Genomic DNA, 22,866 nt, shown 5'->3' with positions numbered 1-22,866 from the left:
CCCATCGCAGAGAAACATAAGAATATGTTAAACCACAAAAAAAGAAATTGTTGCAGTTTAGCAAATAGCTATGTTTGTTGGACCTATCTGGTATTAAACACCCTACAGAGGGGGGTATACCTTTTCTACCCCCAAAGCTGCTGTAGTAAATAATCTAGATATATGGTTTGGCACACCTAATTTATTAGTTAATGTTAAAGAAATGACAACAGAACCATGCGAGTTCACCAGCCATGTAGTCACATCAGTCTTAGACCCAGTAAAAGGCAGGAGAACCAGAAAGGCTTGAAAGATAACCTCTGTCATTTTTCAAGACCACAAAGCCAGTTTGATTAGCTGAGACTCACAAAAAAAAACTTTATAAATTGAACCTGGTCAATTAAATTCTACCACAAACACAGTCAGAGTCCCTTAAACCTTGCATTTAGTACTTGTAATTCTAAAATACACACTTTTAGGGGAAAGAGAGTCCTAGATCAAAAATTCACAAAAGAATTCACAAGCAGGTGGGTGATGGGTATAGAAATCAGATTTTGTAATACGTCAAAAGTTGTCAACAGCAATGTGCTCTTGGATAAAAACCTGGACAGGTCTTCGTATGGTGTTTCAAGCAAAGAATGTGCAGTCACTCATAGCACCAATAGACAAGAAAGGGAACTGATGGCTAAAGACAAGAGCATAAATTACTTATTTACCTATCAAATCAGTGTGTTTTGTTGCACTACATTGTGCTGTAGTTACAAGACACATGCAGCACTTGTGCTTCATATTCAGCTTATTTACCTGATAAAAGCTGCATTTCAGTGCCTTTCTGTTTACTTTGCTGCCCCCCCCATTTCTTTGTGTCTGCCCCAGCCCCCACCAATACATTAAGTACTACTCCTTGCTGATTAGTTACAATTCTTTCTTGCCCCCAACTGTAAAAGCTAAGGTTTCTGAAATTCCACCCTACCTATGGTCATTGACCTGTAGCCCAGAGTCATAGCACTAAGAGAACATTGACTCGCTAATAGCTTTGAAGTTGCATACCTCCAACATTGGCTTTATTTGACTGGACCACTGTCTAGCTAGTCTGCTTCTTACAACATAAACTTTGCGTCTCTGGCTTCCAACTCTTACAGTAATCTGACTTCCAAAGTCTTTCCCTCCCCACTTTTATTGTTACATCAGCTGTGTACGCTATTTAAGTACTTTTTGATCCACAATACTAAGCGCCCACCCAGCAAACCAATACAGCTCTCGAGAAAACTTTCCATACGGTAAATTGTCTCCTGATCATTTTCCCAAAGCTTCCATCTGCTTTGAGCTCTTGTCACACTCTGACAGGGTCCTATATTAATCTTGCTCCATCCTTGGCAGATAAGAGGTATTTTACTGTTTTGCATTTCCAGTTCAAATAATTGTATTAGAATGCTACTGTTTTATTTTTGTTTTATTTAATTTTATACTTTAAATCATTTTAAAGGTTCCAGATATTGTACTGTTTGCTGACTGCTGAGATCTGCATTTTTGAGAAGCTTTCCAGGCAATGTTCCTGAGTAATTTGTTACTTTGTATTTGCTGCTGACACTTAATTGTTGCATTTCTACAATTTTGGCTAAGCAAGACTACCCTTTTACTCAGTTCTGCAAAGGGACAAGCAGTGCCCCACATGGATGGAAGTAGACACTTCTGTAGCTACTCTTCACTCCTCTAACAACTTACTATCCCAAAAGGGCCAAAACCTATGGACATGAACTTTCTTGCTACATCTGCAGCTAGGGTTATCACCTGTCCCACTTTGCGAGGGGACAGTCCCTCTTTGGGCAGTTGGGTCCTGCAAAAAAAATTGAAAAAATGGCAAATGGCCTGAGATTTTAGGACAGTTTTCCAATATTTTCTTTAACAGTTGCATAAAAAAGTTATTTTGTATCTGAAACACCTATATGTTATAAGAAACAGAATAAGCAACTAAAATGCTACAAGAATACACTTTCATTTAGACAAAAAGTGAAGTTCTGTCCTTTGTACTGGCCGTGGGTATGTTTTGCCCTGCAAAATCTGCCGTTTCTACAAAAAATGCCCCACTTTGGGCATTTAAAAGGTGGCAACCCTATCTGCAGTCAGCTTGGTGGCTATGGGCATCATGAAGCACTGTGGCAATTGCCTTATGTTTACTGGCAAACAACTTTTTTCTCAAAGAAACTGATACGATATGTGAGAGAAGTATTTACACAATGTCACTGAAGGCAAAGTTCTCACATACAAGCACACCCAATACCACCCAGGTTGTCAGAAATGTGCATACTATACGCAACACACACAGTATGGATCAGACACACAGACCCACATATACTGAGGCACTTAAAAGTAATCTTTCTAACCCCCAAAGACACCCCTGACATTGGACCTGTAACAACTATCCTCATCAGCTATAAAAGCACCCCACCAAAACAACACCTATTACAACACATACAGCCATGCTGCATGAAGCCCCGGCTTCAAAGCCCTTAAGGCAAGCCATGACACAGCACAATATTTTAGTCAAAGGAGACTCCATTGTGAGAAACATAGATGTCCCACTCACCAGACTGAAGAAGGAGAAAGTCACGATCAGTTGTCTATCAGGGGCCAGGATCCACTAGGTCACTTATGCACTTAGATCACTGGATCACAGGTACCAGTATGACTCTGTCATATGTGGGTGTAAATGACATGACAAGAGAGACATTATGGAGCTCTCAGACCATGTGCCCCAGGTTATGAGCATAGCACTGAGATGCATTCTACCTTCACCAAGAGTGATGCCACAACATGAACAGAAGAAGACCAGCTTTAATGATTATCTTAGCTTCTGGTCTCATTCCAAGGTGGTGCAATAGTTGTCAGCCTGGGAAGATACAGTTACCAGATCCCTTTACTTTGCCAAGGATCGTCTATGCCTGTCCCCTCTTGGCATTTGAATATTGGCTAAAACATCAGACACCCCCATAGTGCCTTTTTAGCCAATGGCAAACTGACAAACTTTCTAACATAGCAAAACCAACCCAAGGGAATCTATGCCAGGAGTCTAAAGAAACTGCTCTCCCTCCAATCTGTATTTACCCTGGAGAATGCAGACATCTGTTCAGTTTTTGAGACATGCTTTAAAACCAAGGAGAGCACCCCAGCCGTACAAGACTACAATGCCTTCACCACATTTAGGCCAGCTACAGCGCAGGCAAAGACTAAAGGTAAAGGTTGATGTCTCTCGATCTACAGCAATAACAAGGTCAACTCAAGGCTGGTCAAACAGGATTATGCACTTGAACTTCTCCACGTTCAAAGTACCACAGGCAAAGTCCCATACCATATCCTTACTAGCTATAGGTCTCCCTTTGTGACCCAGAAAACCCATAACTCATACTTAAACTTACTGAAGACACTCACCATTCAAACCAATTACATTCATGGGTGACTTTAACTATCCCACTATAAACTGGTATTCATACATGACCCCAAACCTGAAGGTCCAGAAATTCCTGGATTCTGTAAATTCTAACAGCTTGAACCAGACAGTTCAGTAGGGGAGCAAACATACTGGATTGGGTCCTCACTAACATAGGAAAGTACTGCATCCCCTCCCCACCTCCAGTGTAATATCCTGTGACTCCAGCTAACCCTGTAGCATTTAGAAAGTATTCTAAGGCACACTTACTATAATTAAGTGACAACCTGACCAAATTTCAAGCCACCTCAAACCCTGAGAATGCAGCTGCCTAAGCAGAATTCTTTATTCTATAAAATCATGCTGATAAATGCATAGGGACAGCCGAGCTACAAGAAATAAGCTCAGAACAAACTAAAAAATAAAACAAGCCACCTTAGTGGAATCCAAGCATCAACAGGTTGTAAAATATAAAGATGAAAGTCATCGCAAAAGTCAGAAAATACAATGTCCAGCAGAATAAAAACTCTCTCATCAATGTAAACAAACACCATGGAGGGCAAATCAGGTCTACCAAAGCCAATTATGAGGTAAAAATAGCCTCCCAACAAGGCTTTCTTTAGCTACATCCATAACCTCAAAGGCTGCACACAACAATGGACAGAAATAATTGTGAATGCAGCCACCTACATGGAGTCAGAAGATATAGCAAATCTGATGGTTGACAAATTCAGCTCCAATTTTAGCCCCTCTCCCCATCACCTTTCAAGAAATGCCATTGAACATAATCCCCCAACCATCACTAGGAAACAGGTTGATAATATCCTAGGATGCCTCCTAAGCAGCATGAAACATGACCTATAAGGACTTCTGGTGTCACTATTTAACCATAGCCTCCAGTCAGGCTTTGTGCTACATGAAAAGAGAACTAAAATATTAATCTCTCTGCATAGGAACAGGCCTCCTATGGACCTCGGAATCTACAGACCCATTGGTCTGACTAGTGTCATATGCAAAACCATGGAAAGAACTATAAAGGAAATGACTAATAATGAAACTGGAAACGTCCAGACCCTAAATCCAACCCAGTTCAGTTTTGTCAAGGGAAGATTACATCTACTCTGTCTGGTAGACTTCTTCAAGACTTCTTCGAGAAGGTCACCAAGCTAATGGATGAGGGCAAAATGGTGCACACTGCATATCTTGACATGGCCAAGGCATGATACAATACCCCACAAACACATGAAAATAGGCATAAACCCCAATGCTGCACACTGGATTGCCAGCTGTCTCTCGGATAGGATTCAGGAAGTTAGGGTAGGGGAGTCCACCTCCAAATACTTGTGCAGTCCCTCAGGGCTCAGGGCTCAGTGCTGGAGCCTCTTAATTTCAGCAACTACTTCTCAGAAGTCAAGGCCAGTGTCAAAGACTTCTGGCTGATGAAGTTTGCAGGTGATTGCAAACTGACAGCAGTTATAGAATCCCCTCCAAGGCACTAATATCCTCCATGAAAGGCAAATGCAGACAAATAACTGATGCCATAGACATGATTTAAAACTCAATGCCAAGAAATGCATAACAGTACACTTCGGGAAACTGGATATCCCAGGAAATTTCCTCACTTATACTCCTAACAGGAAATCCAGTAGTCAAGAGACTTGGGGATGTATGCAGACAGTAACCTGGCTTTTGACCAATATGTGTCTAAGGGAGTTAGGCAATAGTTTTATTTTGTTCAACTTATAAGCATGGGTATGACAGCTAAATGAAAGGAGTAAGCTCTTATCAGACCCATAAGTCCCCTGACCTGGCACATGCAACAACTGGAACATTCACAGAGGTTCCTCACAAAAAGAATACGAAGAGTTAACAACATGTCCTATATGGATCATCTCAAAACACTACTCCTATACTCTGTCTCATACAAACTGTAGGGGGTGATTTATGTCTGGCATGTAAGACATAACTTGATCCCGCTCTGATGGGCTTCTTGCATATTGGCAAAACTAATAGCATCAGAACTAAATGATCCAGAAACTTAAACCTTGCTTGCAACATAAATGGACATGTTGGAGGAGTCTCTCGAAGGCTCTTCCCATCCATGTGAAACCTGGACCAGTGGATGGGAAATCAGAAATTTATCCCTGGTTTGTCACCTATTTCCCTATGTAGGCAACCTATAAATGTTTTATCAAGGATGACCTAGCTTACATAGGTCTCTGTAAGTTCACTGAACGACCAAATTGTCAGAACCCATATGGTTCTCTGAGAAAGCAGCTGATGCACTGAACAGACTACCAAATTACATTAAAGCAAGTACTGCTTATTATGGGAACAAGTGTTTTGGTATACGGGCAGGCTAGAAGGACATTAATGCCTGTGCTTGAAATATTTATATATATGTGTATGGTTGAGACCATAGGGTTGACAATTTAGTTCATTAAATCCTTCTGACTAAGACTGCGATCCAGTGGGTATCAGGAAATGTATCCATTTCCCCACTGCAGTGTGCTAGGAGCTGGTGTAAGTAATTAGCAGGGAGTGGGGGGGGGGGCAGAGAAGTCCACATGGGGGTGCAGGGGGGCTTGCCCCCCCTGCAAAAACATTTTGCCATTTGTGGGTGCTGTGTGATTTCATGTCAACTGCATTGCCGACCATATGGTCTCGACCATGTGGGCTATGACAATGTGTTTTTTTTGATAAACTGACATAGATCCACTTACACATATCCCTAAAAAATAACCTCTAGGGCATCAAACCTGTTGGAGACATTTTGGATGTATGGCTAGGCTTAAAATGCCCTTGTGGTCTCTAGCCTAGTATGAACCTATGTCTATTACTGAGTTCTACATCAATATTGTATGTCCCTGTTTGCATTACCTTCTTTATATCCCTGAGCTGAGCCTGAAGGTGGTCCAGTGAGATAGTACAGTTGTGTAAAATCTTACCATAATGGTAGATGTCCTGGCCTTCACTGCTGCAGTGTTCACTACCATAAGGGTTTCCCTGCTGCGGAAGCCCGAATGTCCGGCCAGTCTACCAAAGACTACTTGTTGCTTATTTAAAAGGTATGCAAAATGTCACCCAAATGCTCCTTGTGTAGCATAAGGCATAAAGGTGACATTCATGCCCATCATAAACAGAACTGATTTCCCCAGTAAGAGCACAAGTCGAAGGAACCCAAGAGGTAATCGGTACATCCAGGAAAGTAAGAGACTAGGGGGATGGAGGGAAGGAGCAAATTCTGCAGTAGTGAAGGCAAGGACATCTACCATTATAGTAAGATTTTACACAACTGTACTATGTCCTTACATTCACTGCTGCAGTATTCATTTCCATATGGGAGAGAGTATTCATTACCATATGGGAGAATGCCAAAGCTCAAGAGGAAACTGTGGAGGGAGAGGGAGAAGGAGCAGTAGATTCTCCTAAAAAGCCATGAAGAACGGCACCAGCAAAACTAGCCTTAGCTCTAGATATATCATCTACCTTGTAATGATTGGTAAAGGTATGCACAGAAGTTCAGGTAGCTGTTTCAAGAATAGAGTTAGCATCTAAGCCCTTGAAAAAAATCACCAGTAGAAGACACAGCTCTAGTAGAACGAGCTTTAACTGAAGAAGGAAGGCTCTTGCCATGAAAAGTGGAAAAATGAAATTGCCTTAGAAATCCAAGAAGAAATTGTTTGGATACAGAAAGTCACAAAGATCTAGGATGAAAAGAAACAAATAACTGATCAGATTTTGTAAAAGCCTTAGCCCAAATAAACCCTGAGTTGCCTATGCATATCCAAAGTATGCAGCACCCTCTCACTGCCATATTGTGGAGAGTGGAAAAAAAGTAAGCAGATTAATCAACTGAAAGCTCATTAACTACCTTAGGCATAAAAGAAGGGTTAGTGCACAAGGAGACACTGTCCTCATGAAATATCAAAAAAGGAGGACAAGCCACAAGGGCCTGCAATTCAGACACCCATCTTGCATAAATAAGAGCTAACAAAAGAACAGTCTTCCAGGAACAATGATGCAAGGAGGCTGAAGCAGCAGGCTCAAAAGGAGCCTGAATCAACTTCTCCAAAACAAACTTAAGATCCCAGGGAGAAGGAACAGGCTTCCTGGGAAGTCTAATATTAAGGATGCCTTTAAGAAATTGTTTCACCTCAAATCTATAAACTAGAGGAAGAGAAAAAGTCAAACAAGCAGAGATAGCCAAGTGGGCCTTAACAGAAGAATAGGCCAAATCAGCACCGAGCGACTCACACAAATAAGTGAGAACCAAACCAACATCCCCAGTAAGTGGGTCCAGGTTGTGAGGGAGACACCAAATAGAAAACCTCTTCCATTTGGATAAGATTTCCTAGTAGTAGGTTTCCTGGCCTCCTGCAGGACTTGCAGCACATCCTCCAAAAACAGGTGTCTATGAGGAATCAAAATCCTATCACCCACAGTGTCAGTTAACACGTGGACAAGTGGGGATGGATGAGAGATCCCCTGTCTTGTGTGATTAGATCCACCCAGTGAGGTAACTGTGATGAGTGCCTTGGCTACATGCAGAAGCAGAGGGAACCAGTACTGTCGTGGCCAAAAGGAGCCACCAACAAGATTTTGGGAGCATCCTGTTGAATTTGAACAGAACTTTCAGTTTGAGAGGAAGGGGAGGGAATGCATAAAGAAACATCCCCTTCCAAGAAAATGAGATGGCATCCACCTTCCATACCAGAGAATCTGGGACTCTGGCACAAAATAGAGGAAGTTGTCTGTTCAAAGGGGAGGCAAAAAGATCTGTGTGAAGAGTATCCCACTGGTGGATAATGTCCAGAAACACATCCCTGTGAAGCATCCATTCATGGGACTAGGTTAAGGACCTGCTCAGAGTGTCTACCACAATGTTTTGATCGGAAGGGAAATAAATTGCCTGAAGAGTCACTTGACAGCAAGATCCCATACCAGAAGTGCCAACCAGCAAAGAAGTTAAGATCTCATTCCTCCCCATTTGTTTTATATACCACATCACTGTGGTATTGTCTGAAATACTTGAGAGGCCTGAAGAAAAAAGAGGATGAAAAGCCTAAAGAGCCAGCAGAAGAGCTCTCATCTCTTTTACATTGATGTGCTCCTTCTGCTGATGAGGTCACCCCCCCCCCCCCCGTACCTTCAGGGAGCCAAATGTTGCTCAACATCCCATGTCTGAAGTATCTGTGAACAATTTCTGAGAAGGAAGAGGAGGATGAAAAGAAAACCCTGGATTCAGGGACAACTGCTGAATTCACAAGTGAAGTTCTTGTCTGAGACAAGGAAGAAGAGGAACTGCAAAGTCTACAAGACATGCACGTTGGACTTCAGAAACCACTGAAACTTTCTCATGTGAAGTACGGCCACAGGAAACATCACAATGGTGGATGCCATGAAACCATGAGCTCTCAGAAACTCCATGGTGGTAATGGAAGTCAGTGGAAGAAAAGTATGAAAGAAAGAAATGAGAGTTAAGGCCTTTGGAGGGGGCAGGGATGCAAGTATTTCCACTGTCTGAATCCTGCAACACAGAAATACATGATCCTAAGAAGGAGTCAGAGAAGACTTTTTGAAACTTACAGTGAACCCCAGGATCTGAAGAAGGGGAAACTGCAAAATAAAGATTTTGCAAAAGGGTCTCTGGAATGGACCCCTGAATCAACAGGTCATCTAAGTAAAAAAACATTTGGATCCCTCAAAGACTGCAAAAAGCAATTACAGGAGGAAGGCATTTGGTGAACATCTTTGGGTCAGTAGAAAGGCCAAAGGGTAAAGCAGAGAACTACAAATGCCAGAAAGCAACAGAGAAACACAAAACCTTCCTGAAAAAAGGATGGATTGGAATATGGAGATAAGCATCCTTGAGATCCAGAGACACCATATAGGTCTGAGGGAGCAAGAAAGGAAACAGAACCTGAAGGGACAATATCCGAATGAAGGCACTTTTAGAAAAATGTTTAGATGGGAGAGGTCTAGAATAGTTCTCCAAGTGCCCTCTTTTCTAGGCAGGAGAAACAGTCTGGAGTAGAACCCTTTCCCCCTTTAGGACACAGGCACATCTTGAATAAGTACCCTGAGTCAAGAGATTTTGAAGAACCTCTGGTAAAAAGGGAAGTTTTTCCCAAGGAGGCTGAGGAATATCCATACAAAGGAGGATGGGATTTCCACACCATGAAGTACCCCTGATGAATGATAAATAGAACCCAAGAATCTTGCGTGATCTGAAGCCAAAGAGAAAGAGGAATGCAGCTGGGAAGAGATGGATAGTCACACAGCACCTGGTTTGTCTGGAAAGGAAGGCTTTACAGTCCCTGAAAACTGAGTAACCTTAGCAGGGGGAGCCTGTTTGCCACTCTTCCTACCTTTAGTAGAACTGTGGGACTGCCTGTGAACAAAAGCAGGTTTAGTGAGGTAATTTCTCTGAAATTTAGGAACATGAGAAACAAACACATGTTTAAGCTCTTGTAAGGGCTTACCCTTATCCTGATGGGACTTAAACAAACCAGCAGGAGCTTCTCCAAACAGAAATTTAGAATTCAGAGGAACATCCATCAGCTCAGCTTTAATATCATCAGGAAGAGGTTGAAGACTAAGCCAAGATAGGAAATTCACCACGGGGATCACTTCTGTGGCTCTGCTTGACAGGAGCACAAAAAAATAATTTTCTTTGGTGGTGAAAGCCAGGGCACCTTTTTTGGCTAGGCTTATATAGGCCCCAGGGCCAATAGCCTAGTACCTACCTATGAACCTATAAGAATACCACCTCATCAGTGAACCAAAAACAGCAGCCCTAGAAGAGGCATTTGTTGCATCATAAGTATATTTAATAGAATGACGAACGACTTGGGAGGAAGTCCCTAGCAAGGAAAGAATAGAGGTTTTACCCTCACAGTCTGGAAAATCAGAAATAATTTGACAGGTCTGAGAAAGAAGAGCCAGTACAAACCTAGACATATGGGTCTGATAATTAACAGCCTTAAAAGCTAGGTTAGCAGAAATGTAAACCTTCTTACCCAACCTTTCCATAGTTCTGTTGTCTTTGTTAGAAGGAATAACTTGGGCAAAGGAAGCAAGTGAGATGACTTATCAGAGGTAACAGACACTACAGAGGGGATAGCAGCAGGGCATTTATACAGGAAAGAACAATCCTCATCATCATCAGCACCCTTTTTCCCACTTATTCTACATGGGGTTGGGGTATTGTGTTAACTGTCATCATCTCTCTCGATTCAGTGCCACATTCTGGCCTTCTTCAACACCCATGCCTGAATGTCACAGATCTTCTTTCACACAATCCACCCACCTCTTTGCAGCACATCCTTGCTTCATCTTATCTTCTTCCTGTCTGTCTCAAATCTTCCTCACCAGATTGTCTTCTGCTTTTCTGCACGTGTCCAAACCACCGTAATCTGTTCTATTTGATCTTTTCTGCAATTGGAACTACTTTGGCTTCTGCTCTAATGTCCCTATTGCTTCGCCTGTCCAACAGTGTGCATCCTACCACCCTTCTCAGGCACTTCATTTCCATCTTCTCTAGCTTCTTCAACTGTTCTGCCTTTACTGCCCAGGTTTCTGTACAATACAGTAGTACTGGTCACACCACTGTCTTGTACACTTTACTTTTCAGCTTCTTTAGCATTCTTCGGTCACAGACTACACCTGATACTCTATGCCAGTTGGCTGCAGCACCTCTGATTCTGGCTTTGACCTCTTCATTCAGACTTGTCTTCTCCTCAACCACCCCTCCCAGATACTTGAAGCTGTTTACCTGTTCCACTATCTTCCCTTGTACCTCTACTCTCAGCTTCTTATGATTTGCCCAGTTTGCTGCCATTACAACCATCTTATCTGTGCTTTGTTTCATCCCATGTGCCTTCAGTTTTGTATTGCATTCTCCTATCCTTTGCTGAAGTTCTACCTCAGAGTCTGCCTGTAATGCCACATTGCCTGCATACAGCAACTTTGTTGCTCTGTCCTCTCTGACCTGTTTGCTATTGTAGTCCATCACCAGTATGAACAGCAGTAGGCTCAGAGCTGAACCCTGGTGTACACCAACTCCCACTGGGAACCCCTCTGTGAGGCCGAACACTGTTTGTACTTGAGTCATTCCGTCCTAGTACATAGCGTGCACTAATTCTACCTATGTTTCTGGGACTTCAAACCACCAGAGTACTGTCCAGATCCGCTTTCTTGGGACATTGTCATATGCTTTCTCCAAGTCTAGGAATGCCTAGTTGGGCTCTCTTTATCTCTAGCTTCTTCTCAAGTATCTGTCTCAATGCAAACATCGGGTCACTTGTGCTGCATCCTGATCAGAATCCAAACTGCTTATCTCCCATCTTACATTCTACTACTCTGCATATCCATTTAAAAAATCACCCTCTCCAGAACTTTCATGCAATGTGATAGGAGTTTGATGCCTCTGTACTGCACACAGTTGTGGATGTCCCCTTTGTTCTTGCACACTGGCACAAGTATGCTTACTCTCCAGTCATCCAGGATATACCTTTAACTTCACACTGCTATTAGTAACCTCAGGAGCCATTTCTCCCCTATCTCACCTAGCATCTTTATCATATCTGCTGGGACCTCAGTTGAGCCTGCTGCTTTCCTTGACTTAATTTTCCTTAGTGCTGTTCTTATTTCTTCTAGGGTGGGCTCCTCTTCTTCTCTCACTGTAAGCTGTTTCAGGGACAATACAGCTTCTGTGGGGTTTTCTTCATTCAGAAGCTGCTGGAAATACTCCTTCCATCTGCCTTTGATGTAGTGTGGACTGGTGAGCAGGTTGTTGCTGGCATCCCTTATGAAGGGTGTCTGACTATCTTCTTTATCTTTCTGTCTTTGCCTTGAAACCTGACATAGTTTCTTTGTGTCACTAAGTCACTTTCCAGAAGATGGTAGAGTGCCTCTGATGCCCTATTCTTTGCTACTGCAACTTCTTTCTTAGCTTCTTTGTTAGCCAGCCTGTAGTCCTTCCTAGCCTGGTCAGTCTTTTATATCTCCCACTTCTTCCTGCATTCTTTCTTTCTTTTAATGACTTCCTGGACTTCTGCATCCACCACCAGCTTTCCTTATTTCCATACTTGACTCGGCCACATATCTTTTTTGTAGTCCTAACACATGTTTTCAGGTGCTGCCATTCTTGTTCAACTCCACCTATTTCCTCCTCTTCTTGGGGTGTTAGTGCCCTGAGTAATTCTTTGAACTGTTGCACTTTCTCTCCAATCAGCTTCCAGGTCTTCAGCCTGGTTAACCTTAGAGCCTTCTCTGACTACTGCTTGCAGCTGATTGTGGCAACTAGTGGTTTATGCTGTGTGCCGACTGTTTCAATGGGGATGACTTTGCAATCACGGACTCTACCTCAGTGCTTTTTTCTTACTAGGAGGAAGTCTACCTGAGTTGCATGTTGGCTACTTTTGTATGTGATCTTGTGACTTATCTCTCTTTCTGAACCATGTATTGGCTACTATCAAACCATTTGTCAGACAGAAGTCTAGAATGGCTTCTTCTTTATTCCTGTTGCCCCACCGATGTGGACCCAGGCAGTCCTCTTATCCTGTTCCATCTGTCACGATATTAAAAAAAAGAAAGAACAATCCTTAGATACCCTATAAAACCTGTCAGGCTTCTTGGGAGCAGGAGGCAGAGAATGAAGCGCATGAAAAGCATTGGACAAAGCACCCAGCAAAGCAGACAAAATAGGAGGAATAGCTGCAGGTTTAGGAGATTCTAACTGCAGCAACTCATAGTACCTCTTATGGATATGAGACCTGCGCACATTCTCACTTAGAAAAGTCATCATCCGAGAGTGTGTGTGCCTAAAGATAATTTCCTTCAAAGAACATCTGGGCTAATAGATTCCTCCTCCTCTGACCAAAGGAGAAGGAATTTGAGTAAAATAGGTCAGGGATTCATTATCAGAATCTGACTCCTCCTCAGAAGAATCTTGTTCTCTATGCCTTTTAAGGGGAGTAGAGGACCAAGGAAGAGCAGGAACAGAAACTCCATGAGGGTGTTTTAAGGACATTAAAGCAGTAACTAGCTCCTAAGTGAAGGCCTGCCACTCACTCTGTGGATCACTAGGAGCAGAAGAAACATGTTTAATTTTTTTTCTTTTTTAAAGGACGTTTTCTTCAAAAAAAATGAGAAGGCTCAGACCCGGGACAGCAGTCGAGAACCATATTAGGAACGTCTTCCCTAACTAAAGACTGAGGAACTCCCTTAGGCCCCTTGGAAAAAAATCAACCATGGTTCCCCCTGAACATCCGAGATGGATGCCTGCAAAGCCTCACCGGACATGCTGCCAGCCAGAGCCACAACTGGCTCTGACACTGTTGCAGTAGAGTAATCCAACAACACAGCTGGAGGAGCCTCTAGGTTTGTAATGACCTCAGGAGAAACACCTGGCAGAGGATGGACAACAGAAGAGTCTGGTCGTAACTTTTTCATCTTCTTTTTCCCTAATGGCTGACCCTCAGGGTGGGAAATTCCTTCCACTGTATCTTTAGTGAGAAGCTTAAGATGCTGGTTCTCAAGATACAAGGAAAGGGAAGAAAGGCTATTGTGAAGGGTTATGGAGCAAATGCCTGATGCCTGACAAATAGAACAAGACATATGGTCAACAAAGGCTACTAGGCAAAAAAGACACTTATCATGGTGGTCTTTATGGGGAATCTGTCTCCCAATCTGGCATTTACCCTTCCTGGATGACATTATCCTCAAGGAGCACTAAAAAAACAAGAAAAAAAAAAAACAAAAACCCCAACAGGGCACTTATCTGCAACTGTAAAGAAGTCAGCAAGCAGGCGTAGGTAGTCCCTGGAGAACGAAAATGCATTCAACTGGCAGAAACATATGCAGGAAAACAGACCAATGGTGAAAAGATGCATTCAGAACTGATGGCAAAGAAGTTCTGTATATGGCAGGCCTGAACATCACCTTTATACCTTATGCTACGCAAGGAGGATTTGGGTGATGTTCAGGGTACTTTTTAAATAAGCAACAAGTAGTCCTTGATAGACTGGCCAGACATTTGGGCTTCTGCCTTTTTAATTTCTCCAAGTCTTTTGGGTTTCTAATACCATGACGGGAATGGACCCCATTCCAAAGTCAAAGTACGATTAAAGTCCATGAAATTAGTATCGTTTCACTCTGAGATTAGCCAAAAGTGCTTTTCGCAGCACCCACAATGTGCCCAGTAATGACTCCTGCAGTTCGTACAGTGTTACATGAATTAGTAAAATATCTAAATACGATTGTAAATTCTTTTTTATAAGACCAGTTGCTCCTTCTACTATTGGAACTGTATGGGTATCTTTCTTCCACATGGGCTCTCGTTTCTGCCTGCAGATTGAGGTATTTTATGACTGTCTCTCTGTATGCAAGACACTGTAGTCACTAGGTGTGGCGATTTCAATGATCAATGCTACTTTTGTCTTTTCTTGGACCACTATATCCGGTTTTCTAGCATCTATCTTTTGGACTGTTGGTATTGGGTGATCCCATGTGATGTAAACTTCATCATTTTTTATGATTCTCTGTGGCTCATGTTTCCAGTGCTTTTCAGCCACTTCAATACCAAAATGTTTGCACAATCTCCAGTGTAACAATCTCGCTACATTATTACGCCTTTCAGTTTACAGTCCCTCTGCCATAAGAGAGTCGCAACCAGCAATAAGGTTTGTGACTGTTTCTAAGTCTGTTCCACAAAACCTACATATATCTGTTTCTCCCACATCTTCAATAGACGTAGTACACCAACGTGTACGTAGCCCACTATCTTGGGCTGCCAATATTAACCTTTCATTTCTTGATGTAAATTCACCTCTCCTTAACCATTCCTGTGTTTGTTCTTGATCAACATGAGGCTCTTCCAGAAGTTTTCTATACTTGCGACTATATTTATGTTTTTTCTACATTTCTTACCTTCTCATTTGATCCTTCACCTTATATTCTTCTGTTTTTTTAGCACATTCAGTTGCTGCCTCATTTTTATCCACTTCTGGTTTGATTTCCATTCCTGCTTGATGTCGATATGCTTCTGCTAAATTAAGCAGAGATGTCATCTTAGATTTATTCTCCTCATGTTTCAAAACCTTCACCACATTTGGATCTTGTGAGGTCAGCAGATATGTGTGGAATCTCATGATTGCAGATCTATACATGTAATCAATTTCAAGGAGGCCCATCCCTCCTTTAGAATGGGACTATATAATCTTGGTATACACTGATTTTTATAAATCATTTGGTGAGCATGAAGCATCCTTGTTTTAATATCCAATCTATCCAACACTTTTTGGGGCCAGTCAATCACTCCAAAACTGTAAGTTAGGACAGGAAGAGCAAACTGATTTATAGCTTGGATCTTGTTCCTAGGTGTCAATGCTGTTTTTCAGGATTAATTTAAGTCTTCTAAAGTACTCCTTACTAAGCTTTATTCGCATTTGTTCATGTTTTATTGCTGATCCTTCATCATTTCCAAAGTATTTATACACCCCCTCTTGCTCAAGTTCTTTTATACCACATTCTTGCTCCAAACTGATGTTTTCCTGGTGCTGCAATTTTCCCTTTTTAAAGGTTGCTTTTGCACATTTGTCAAGACCAAATGACATTCCAATATCATCTGAAAAAGTTTTGACAACGTGTTGCTGTGCTTTCAATTCCTCATCTGATGAGCTATACAATTTTAAATCATCGACAAAGAGAAGATGAGGTCATTATACTTTGTTGTTTTCTAGAAGCCAAATTATAGCCATGACCTAAGCTGTTAAGTAAACAACTTAATGGATTAATGGCAAGGCAAAATAGCAATGGTGACAGGGAGTCACCCTGGAATATCCCCCTCTGGATTTTTATCCCTGGGATAATAATCTGTCCTTTATCATGGCTTAATTGCAAAGTGGTCTGCCACTGTTTCGTGGTTACTGTAATGTAATCAGTGCAGGATGTACCTTATACATTTTTAAGCACTCTTTTATCCATGAATGTGGGATACTATCAAATGCTTTTTTACAGTAAATCCATGCCATATTAGATTCTTCCCTTTCTTACAGTTCTTCAGTATAACTTTATTTAACAACAAATGATCCTTTGTTCCATATGACTTTCTTTTATTGCCCTTTTATTCTACTGCCATAATTGAGTTTTCTTCTAAATGACTATAAACTCTGTCGGCGTCAATCTTTGCGTATAGTTTATACATCGTCGGAAGACAAGTTATTGGTCTATAATTTTTAGGGTAGCTTGCAGGTTCACTCAAGTAAGAGCATTGTTTTTCCTGTTGTTAACCAGTCCGGTGTCTGTTCGGGGTGTGCATATAAATAGTTCTTACTCATGGCTAGAGCCTCATGTAAAGAAGTTTATACTTTAAGCCAAAAGGTAGGTACTACATCTGGGCCTGGGGTTTTCCAATTAGAGGCTTTTCTCAACTTGTTTCAATCTCTCTGGCGGTTTCACCCCATTTCATATCCTGTACCTTTAAACTTCTTATTCTTTCTTTTACTTCTTCTATCCATTTAGCATCTTTGTTATGTTCCACAGGATCTTCATAGATACTTCTTCAAAATGTATCTACTTCCTCTTTTTTCAGCGGTCTATCAATTCCTTTTACCTTATTTCCCAATTCTCTATAAAACTTTTTTGGGTCATCAGTAAATTGCTTATTTTGTGTTTTTCCCTTATATTTACCTTCATATCTTCTGAGTCTTTCTGCCTGTTTTGAAATTTTTAGTTTATCTTCAATAGTGCATAACAGATCCTGGTCTGTTCTAATACTGCACATTGCTTTTATCACATCAATCTTTCTTAATGTTTTTATTGATCTGTTCCCTCTTCTATAATCTTCTAACAATGACACTTCTTGTCTTAGCTGCTTTATAGTTTTCTCTATTCGATATTTCTATGATGGTATTCACTTTTCCCCCTCTTTTCCCTCGCTACCCTGTGTTCCTGTAGTAGAATTCTATCAGTTATTAATTTAACAGCACAGTAATATATTCTGTTTACTTGTGTTATATCGCATGGGTCTCTACGGACAGTCCTAATTACTGTGTTCATTTGTTTTATCAAGCTTCTGACTTTTGGGGTTTTATTAACCTTCTGCAGTCTGTTTCTCTCACTGATCTTGATATATCTGTCTTTGTCTATTACATCAAGCAATTCTTCTCTTAACTCCTTTTCTTCCATACTGAGGGCATATCCCTTGTTTTCCATTTCCTGCGGGGATTCTATAGAAAGTTCTAGAACATCTTCTTGTGGCACATTCTCCTCAATTTCATTCTGTGTCATATGTTGCTTTGTCATATGGAAACTCACTGGCCTATCACTCCTCAACATTGACTGCATCAGAGTTTCCACAGTTTCCTGTTCCTTTCCTTCCTGTCTAGCTTCAAGTGAACTTTTATACTAGTTTCCTGTGGAAGGCTCCAACATATCTTGATATGGCACCTGACCTGTTGCTTCCTGTTCCACTTGTTTCCCCTTAATTTGGATATCTATTGCTCTATCCTGTTGTGGTGTTTTCTGCATTTGATTTTCTACACTGAATCCTTCTCTTTGCAGCTGTTCCATTACCTCAACTTCTATTTCTTTGACTTCATTACTAATCTCTTTCTCTACTTTTCCTTAGTCTTCTTAGTTTTTTCTATTGTAAAGTTTTCCATATCCAGATTCCTTTGCCTATATTTTTCTTCAAATATCTTTGGTGCTGCTCTTTTTGTATTAGTTAGTTTTGCTTTTTCCTTTGCATAAATATTACATCATATTAAATCTCGTTTCCTTTCCCATGTCCATATTTCTTCTTCACATCTCCTGATCTTCTTGCTTTTCCTTATTATGGGGACTCACTCCATCATGCTGTGATATAGTCTGTGTTAGACTTTCTACATTAAATCCTTTACTTCGCAGGCACTCCATAACTTCAACTTCTATTTATTTAACTTTTACTTTACTAATCGTCTTTTCTACATTAAATCTTTGTGCTTTTAGTCTTTTTATTGTGAAATTTTCCATATCTGGATGCCTTTGCCTGTATTTTTCTTTGAATATCTTTGAAACTGCCTTCTGTATGTTAGTTAACTTGGCTTTCTCCTTTGCATAAATATTGCACCATATCAAATCTCTCTTTCTTTCCCATGCCCATATTTCTTTTTAAGATTTTCCAAATACTTCTAGGTTTTGTTGTTTATATTTTCTCACTTCGTTAGAGGCTTCTTTTTCCAAAGAGATCAAAGTTTCTTGATCTATATACTGTTTTTCAAAAATTTGTTGTATTAATGAAAGCAAATTTTTATTTGACAGTTTTTCCTGTGGAAGTACTTTTCTTTCCTCTAATTTCTCTCTTAATCATTTTGTATATCTTGTGCCTGGAAATTCTGGGCTTTTTACATAATAGTAACAATACATAATTTCTATCTTATCCTCAATAGTCCACTCTGTCATCTTTATGGCTCTTCTTTGGCCAATCAATTTTTGTCGTTTTTGTGGACTACTACTTCCTTCTACAACAGGGGGGGCCATCCTCCCCCTGAGCCTGGCCTGGCCCCATTGTAGGAATGTTTCCGTATTTTGTGGATTATACACTGTCATTTGTTCCAGTCCTGGCACCAGTGCACCTACCAGGCTTGGGCACTTTTTTATCCTGGGTCTTGTGCACCCAGCTATCTTTTTTTATTTACTTCTGTCCATGATATATGCTATATAAATACAGTCTATATATCAGCGTCGCCTTGGTGAGATTTTGTGAAAAACAGGGTCCACCTCGTGAAGGTACTCACCAAGACTTGAGGATGAATTCAATTTACACTCCTTTGCTTGCTGACTTTTCATATCTCCATCCAGACCCCTTCTGCGGTAGGGAATCCCTTATGGTAATGAATACTGCAGCAGTGAATGTAAAGACATCAGCTCTTTATTCTGGTCAACAAATAAAATAAATTAAAATGGTTACATTCTGTCTCAGGCAGCCCCAGGTACAAAACATTGCAGTGATTCATCCAGCAGGAGGCAAGTGCATGCAACATTGTAAAAGGGATGGATGGCAGGCTTAAGGTACTTAAAAAGGGCAATACTCCTATGATGGAAGCACAAGGATTTGATAACAGGAATCTGGTCCTTCAAAGTCAGCCTGTAATGAAAAGTCGCACCTAAATTTTGTAGCCTAGATATGAATAAACTACAGCTTGTCCTCACAATTAAAAATTATTTAGATAAGATGGGGAGAGAAGAGTCTCTTAGGACAGAAAGAATCACCACAGCCACTGCCTTTCAGGTGTTAACTTTAAGATATCTGCTGACTGTCGAATCACAGATACATTCCTAGTCTTCTGAAAAATGGTTAACAGCTGACACATATTCCTGAAACAAGAGGTACGTCTGCATATTATTAACATAGCAATGGTGCTGTAGTCCTTAACTTCTAATATTATGATGAAAACTTCATACTAGTATACTTTTCATTGTCCAATTGGTATGTATAGTAGCCATTTTTAATGCAGTATAAGAATATAATCCACATTAAAATTCTGCTTTTATATATCCTCCTACTTTCATGTTTCCTAATGCATATCGTATCATGCATATGTCAAGATGAATTACCCACCTACGTATAAGCCAGGATATAAAGATCCCCGGTGCGTCCTTTTGCTCAACAGGTGCTTCCTGAATCAAATAAAAGTGAAACATGTTAAAAGTATAAGCTCTTCATTAAGAGAAAAATATCAAGTATCAAAATATAAGCATTAATTACATACCTTCTTTTCATCCAGGAATACTCGTACAAGTGGAATGCACTGCTTCGACAGAAGGTAAAAACAGGGACACTGAAAAATATAGCAGTGTAGTGAAATTACAGTTAGTAAACATTTCTATTACATATTTAGATTTTAGTTTTTGAAAATCTGCATTAGCTGCTTTTCAAAATTTTACATGCCTTAAATGCACAGATTAAGGCAAAATGTAGAGTAGCCCATGTTATTTGCTACTTACTAATCACAGCATGCTATTATAAAGAACAGTGTATTAGGTAAAAGGTGAAAATTAAACGGCAACCATTTGAAATGTCGAGAGCTACTTGATCGAGTCCCAAAATATGGACAATGAATGGCCGAAAGAATGAACTTACATATACTAAGTCCAAGGTGCCATTTCTCAGAGTATTCCCTTTTCTCCAAGGTATGGCGATCTCCGAGTTGGTATATATAAGTTTTGGGGGGGGGTGCAGAAGTGTTAAGGAGAAGAGTGAGCTCAGAGATTCACTCCTCTTGTGTTTTCGGCCTTTTTGTTTTTTGATATGTCAGTATATGGGAATTGTGATGTCTATATACCAAACAAATGTCCTTTTCCTCATGCTTCAAGTAAAAGATTAGAGTTGCACTTGGAGGCTTGGAGGATGGTAAGAATGGGAGCACCATAAAGAAGTTTGGGGAGGAGATGAGTAGTGGCAAGTGTAGTTTCAGTTGCATCAGTGAGAATGTTTTTGGCTCTGCATTAAGTGCAACTCTAATCAAATACATAAAAATGTACCTTAATCAGGAATTCACACAAGAGTGGTACTTATTTATTGACATACGATTACCAGGAAAGTACAACAGGGTAGAAGCCCATTTTCAGTGGATGCCTGGTGCAAAAAGCTCCAAATTATTACAAAACATTTTTAATAATAATTCTACAATCTTCAAAAATAAAGAAAAACATATGCATAGCAAATCAGAGATAATATAAAAACATTGGTTAAGAAGTGATATACTTTATAGGTTCATAGGTTCATACTAGGCTATCTGCCCGAGGGCATTTACAAGCCTAGCCCATAGTTTTGTGGCTTACGCCACCCCTTTAGTATGGGGAACTATACCCATTATTTTGCTGTGCCTCTGTCGAGCAGTGACACTGAGGTAATCCCTGGGGTATATCTGCGATCTCCCATCCATTGGTCAAGATTTCTCTTGAACAAGGCCAGCGAGGTGCTCTGCCTCACATATACCGGGATTTTATTCCATAGCATAGGGAGTCTTTGGGTGATGAATCTATCCCTCCAGCACGTCCTATTAATAGCCGTGTCGAGGTTTAAGTCTCCCACCCTTGTGGCTCTGACGGATCTCGATTTTTTGAGGTGAAGCATATTCATCAAATCTGGGTTTGATATGGCCTTGTATGTTAGGCAAAGGTCACCTCTGAGCAAGCGGTAAGCGACTGAATAGAGCTGGAGTTCTTTCAGTCGGGCAGCATAGGACAGATGTTTGAGACCCTTTATCCTTTTGGTGAGGAACTTTTGTGGCCTCTCCAGCTGCTGCAAGTGTCGGGTCAGATACATTCCGAATGGGGCATTGTACTCAATCATTGGTCTGATGAGTGATGGGTATAGGGAGACTATGACCTCCCTTCATCTAGATGAGAATCCCTTCATGATAAGGTGGGCAATGTAGAAGGTCTTCCTAACTACTTTAGCTACATGGGTGTCGAATGACAGACTACTATCAACCTGGGTCCCCAGGTCCCTGATAACTTCTTCTGTGCTCAGTGGATTGCCACCTATTTGGTAGCTAGGGGTAACCTTGTTTTTCCCGAAGGGTATGACTATGCATTTTTTGGCATTTAACTTTAGGCCATGGCTCTGGCACCAGTTATCCGTTTCTGTGAGACCCTTCTGAAGGATATCTGTGTCAGATGTGTTTTCTACTATGGCGCCCAGTTTGCAGTCATCTGCAAACTTTGTCAGCCATAACCCTCCTGTGTTTGCTTGTACTTGGAAAAGTAGATGCCAAACAAGAGTGGGCCCAGGACTGAGCCCTGTGGTACACCACTTGTGACAGGCTTTGAGTCTGACATGGCGCCAGCAACTCTGACCCTGTGGGTTCTGTCACTCAGCCAGTTTGCAACCCATCTTGTGATGTATGGGTTAACATTTAAGCTGATGAGTTTTTCAATGATACCCGAGTGGGGTATTGTATCGAAGGCCTTCGCCAGATCGAGGTAGGCTGTATGGACTGCCTTTCCTCATCAATGGCTTTGGTGACTGTTTCAAAAAGTCAACCAAGTTTAGAAGGCATGATCTGCCTTTGACAAAGCCAAACTGGGATGGATCCAAAGTCTGCAAATTCCTATGTCTTTATTTATGAGGTCCATTATGATCCTCTCCATGGCTTTGCAGATAAGGCTTGTCAAGCTAATGGGCCGGTAATTTCCAGGGTCGGTGGAGGCACCGCCTTTGTGAAGTGGGACCACAGTTGCAGTGCGCCACTCCTGGAGTGTATCCAGAGGTAAGACTATGATTAAACAGCTGTCCTAGCTGTGGGTTTAATTCCTCGTTGAGTTCGTGGAGCACACAGCCAGGGACACCATCAGGTCCCATGGATGCTGTGTTATTTGCTTAGGAGAGAGCAGTTCTCACTTGGGCGTTGTAGATGTTTGGGGGCTGCAATCGCTTGGTATAGATATCTCTCCTTTTGGGGAGGAGG

At 41.2% G+C, this 22,866-nt stretch overlaps 1 protein-coding gene across 1 annotated transcript in view; it reads right to left on the bottom strand.

Moving 5' to 3' along the window:
• LOC122802355 overlaps positions 1–22,866 on the bottom strand; it is a 941,782-nt gene that overhangs the window by 14,079 nt on the left and 904,837 nt on the right. Inside the window, exons 5-6 of the mRNA XM_044071992.1 lie at positions 20,164–20,232; positions 20,013–20,071 (exon numbers count right to left, since the gene is read on the bottom strand). Of these exons, the coding sequence (XP_043927927.1) occupies positions 20,013–20,071; positions 20,164–20,232 (128 nt within the window). The remainder of the gene's footprint in view (positions 1–20,012; positions 20,072–20,163; positions 20,233–22,866) is intronic.

Source organism: Protopterus annectens, chromosome 5.part0 (assembly GCF_019279795.1).
Source record: "Protopterus annectens isolate FY-2018-M chromosome 5.part0, PAN1.0, whole genome shotgun sequence".
NCBI classification, from domain to species: Eukaryota; Metazoa; Chordata; order Ceratodontiformes; family Protopteridae; genus Protopterus; species Protopterus annectens.
The sequence above is the reverse complement of the archived record's forward strand: the minus strand, read 5'-3'. Positions and strand labels throughout refer to the sequence as shown.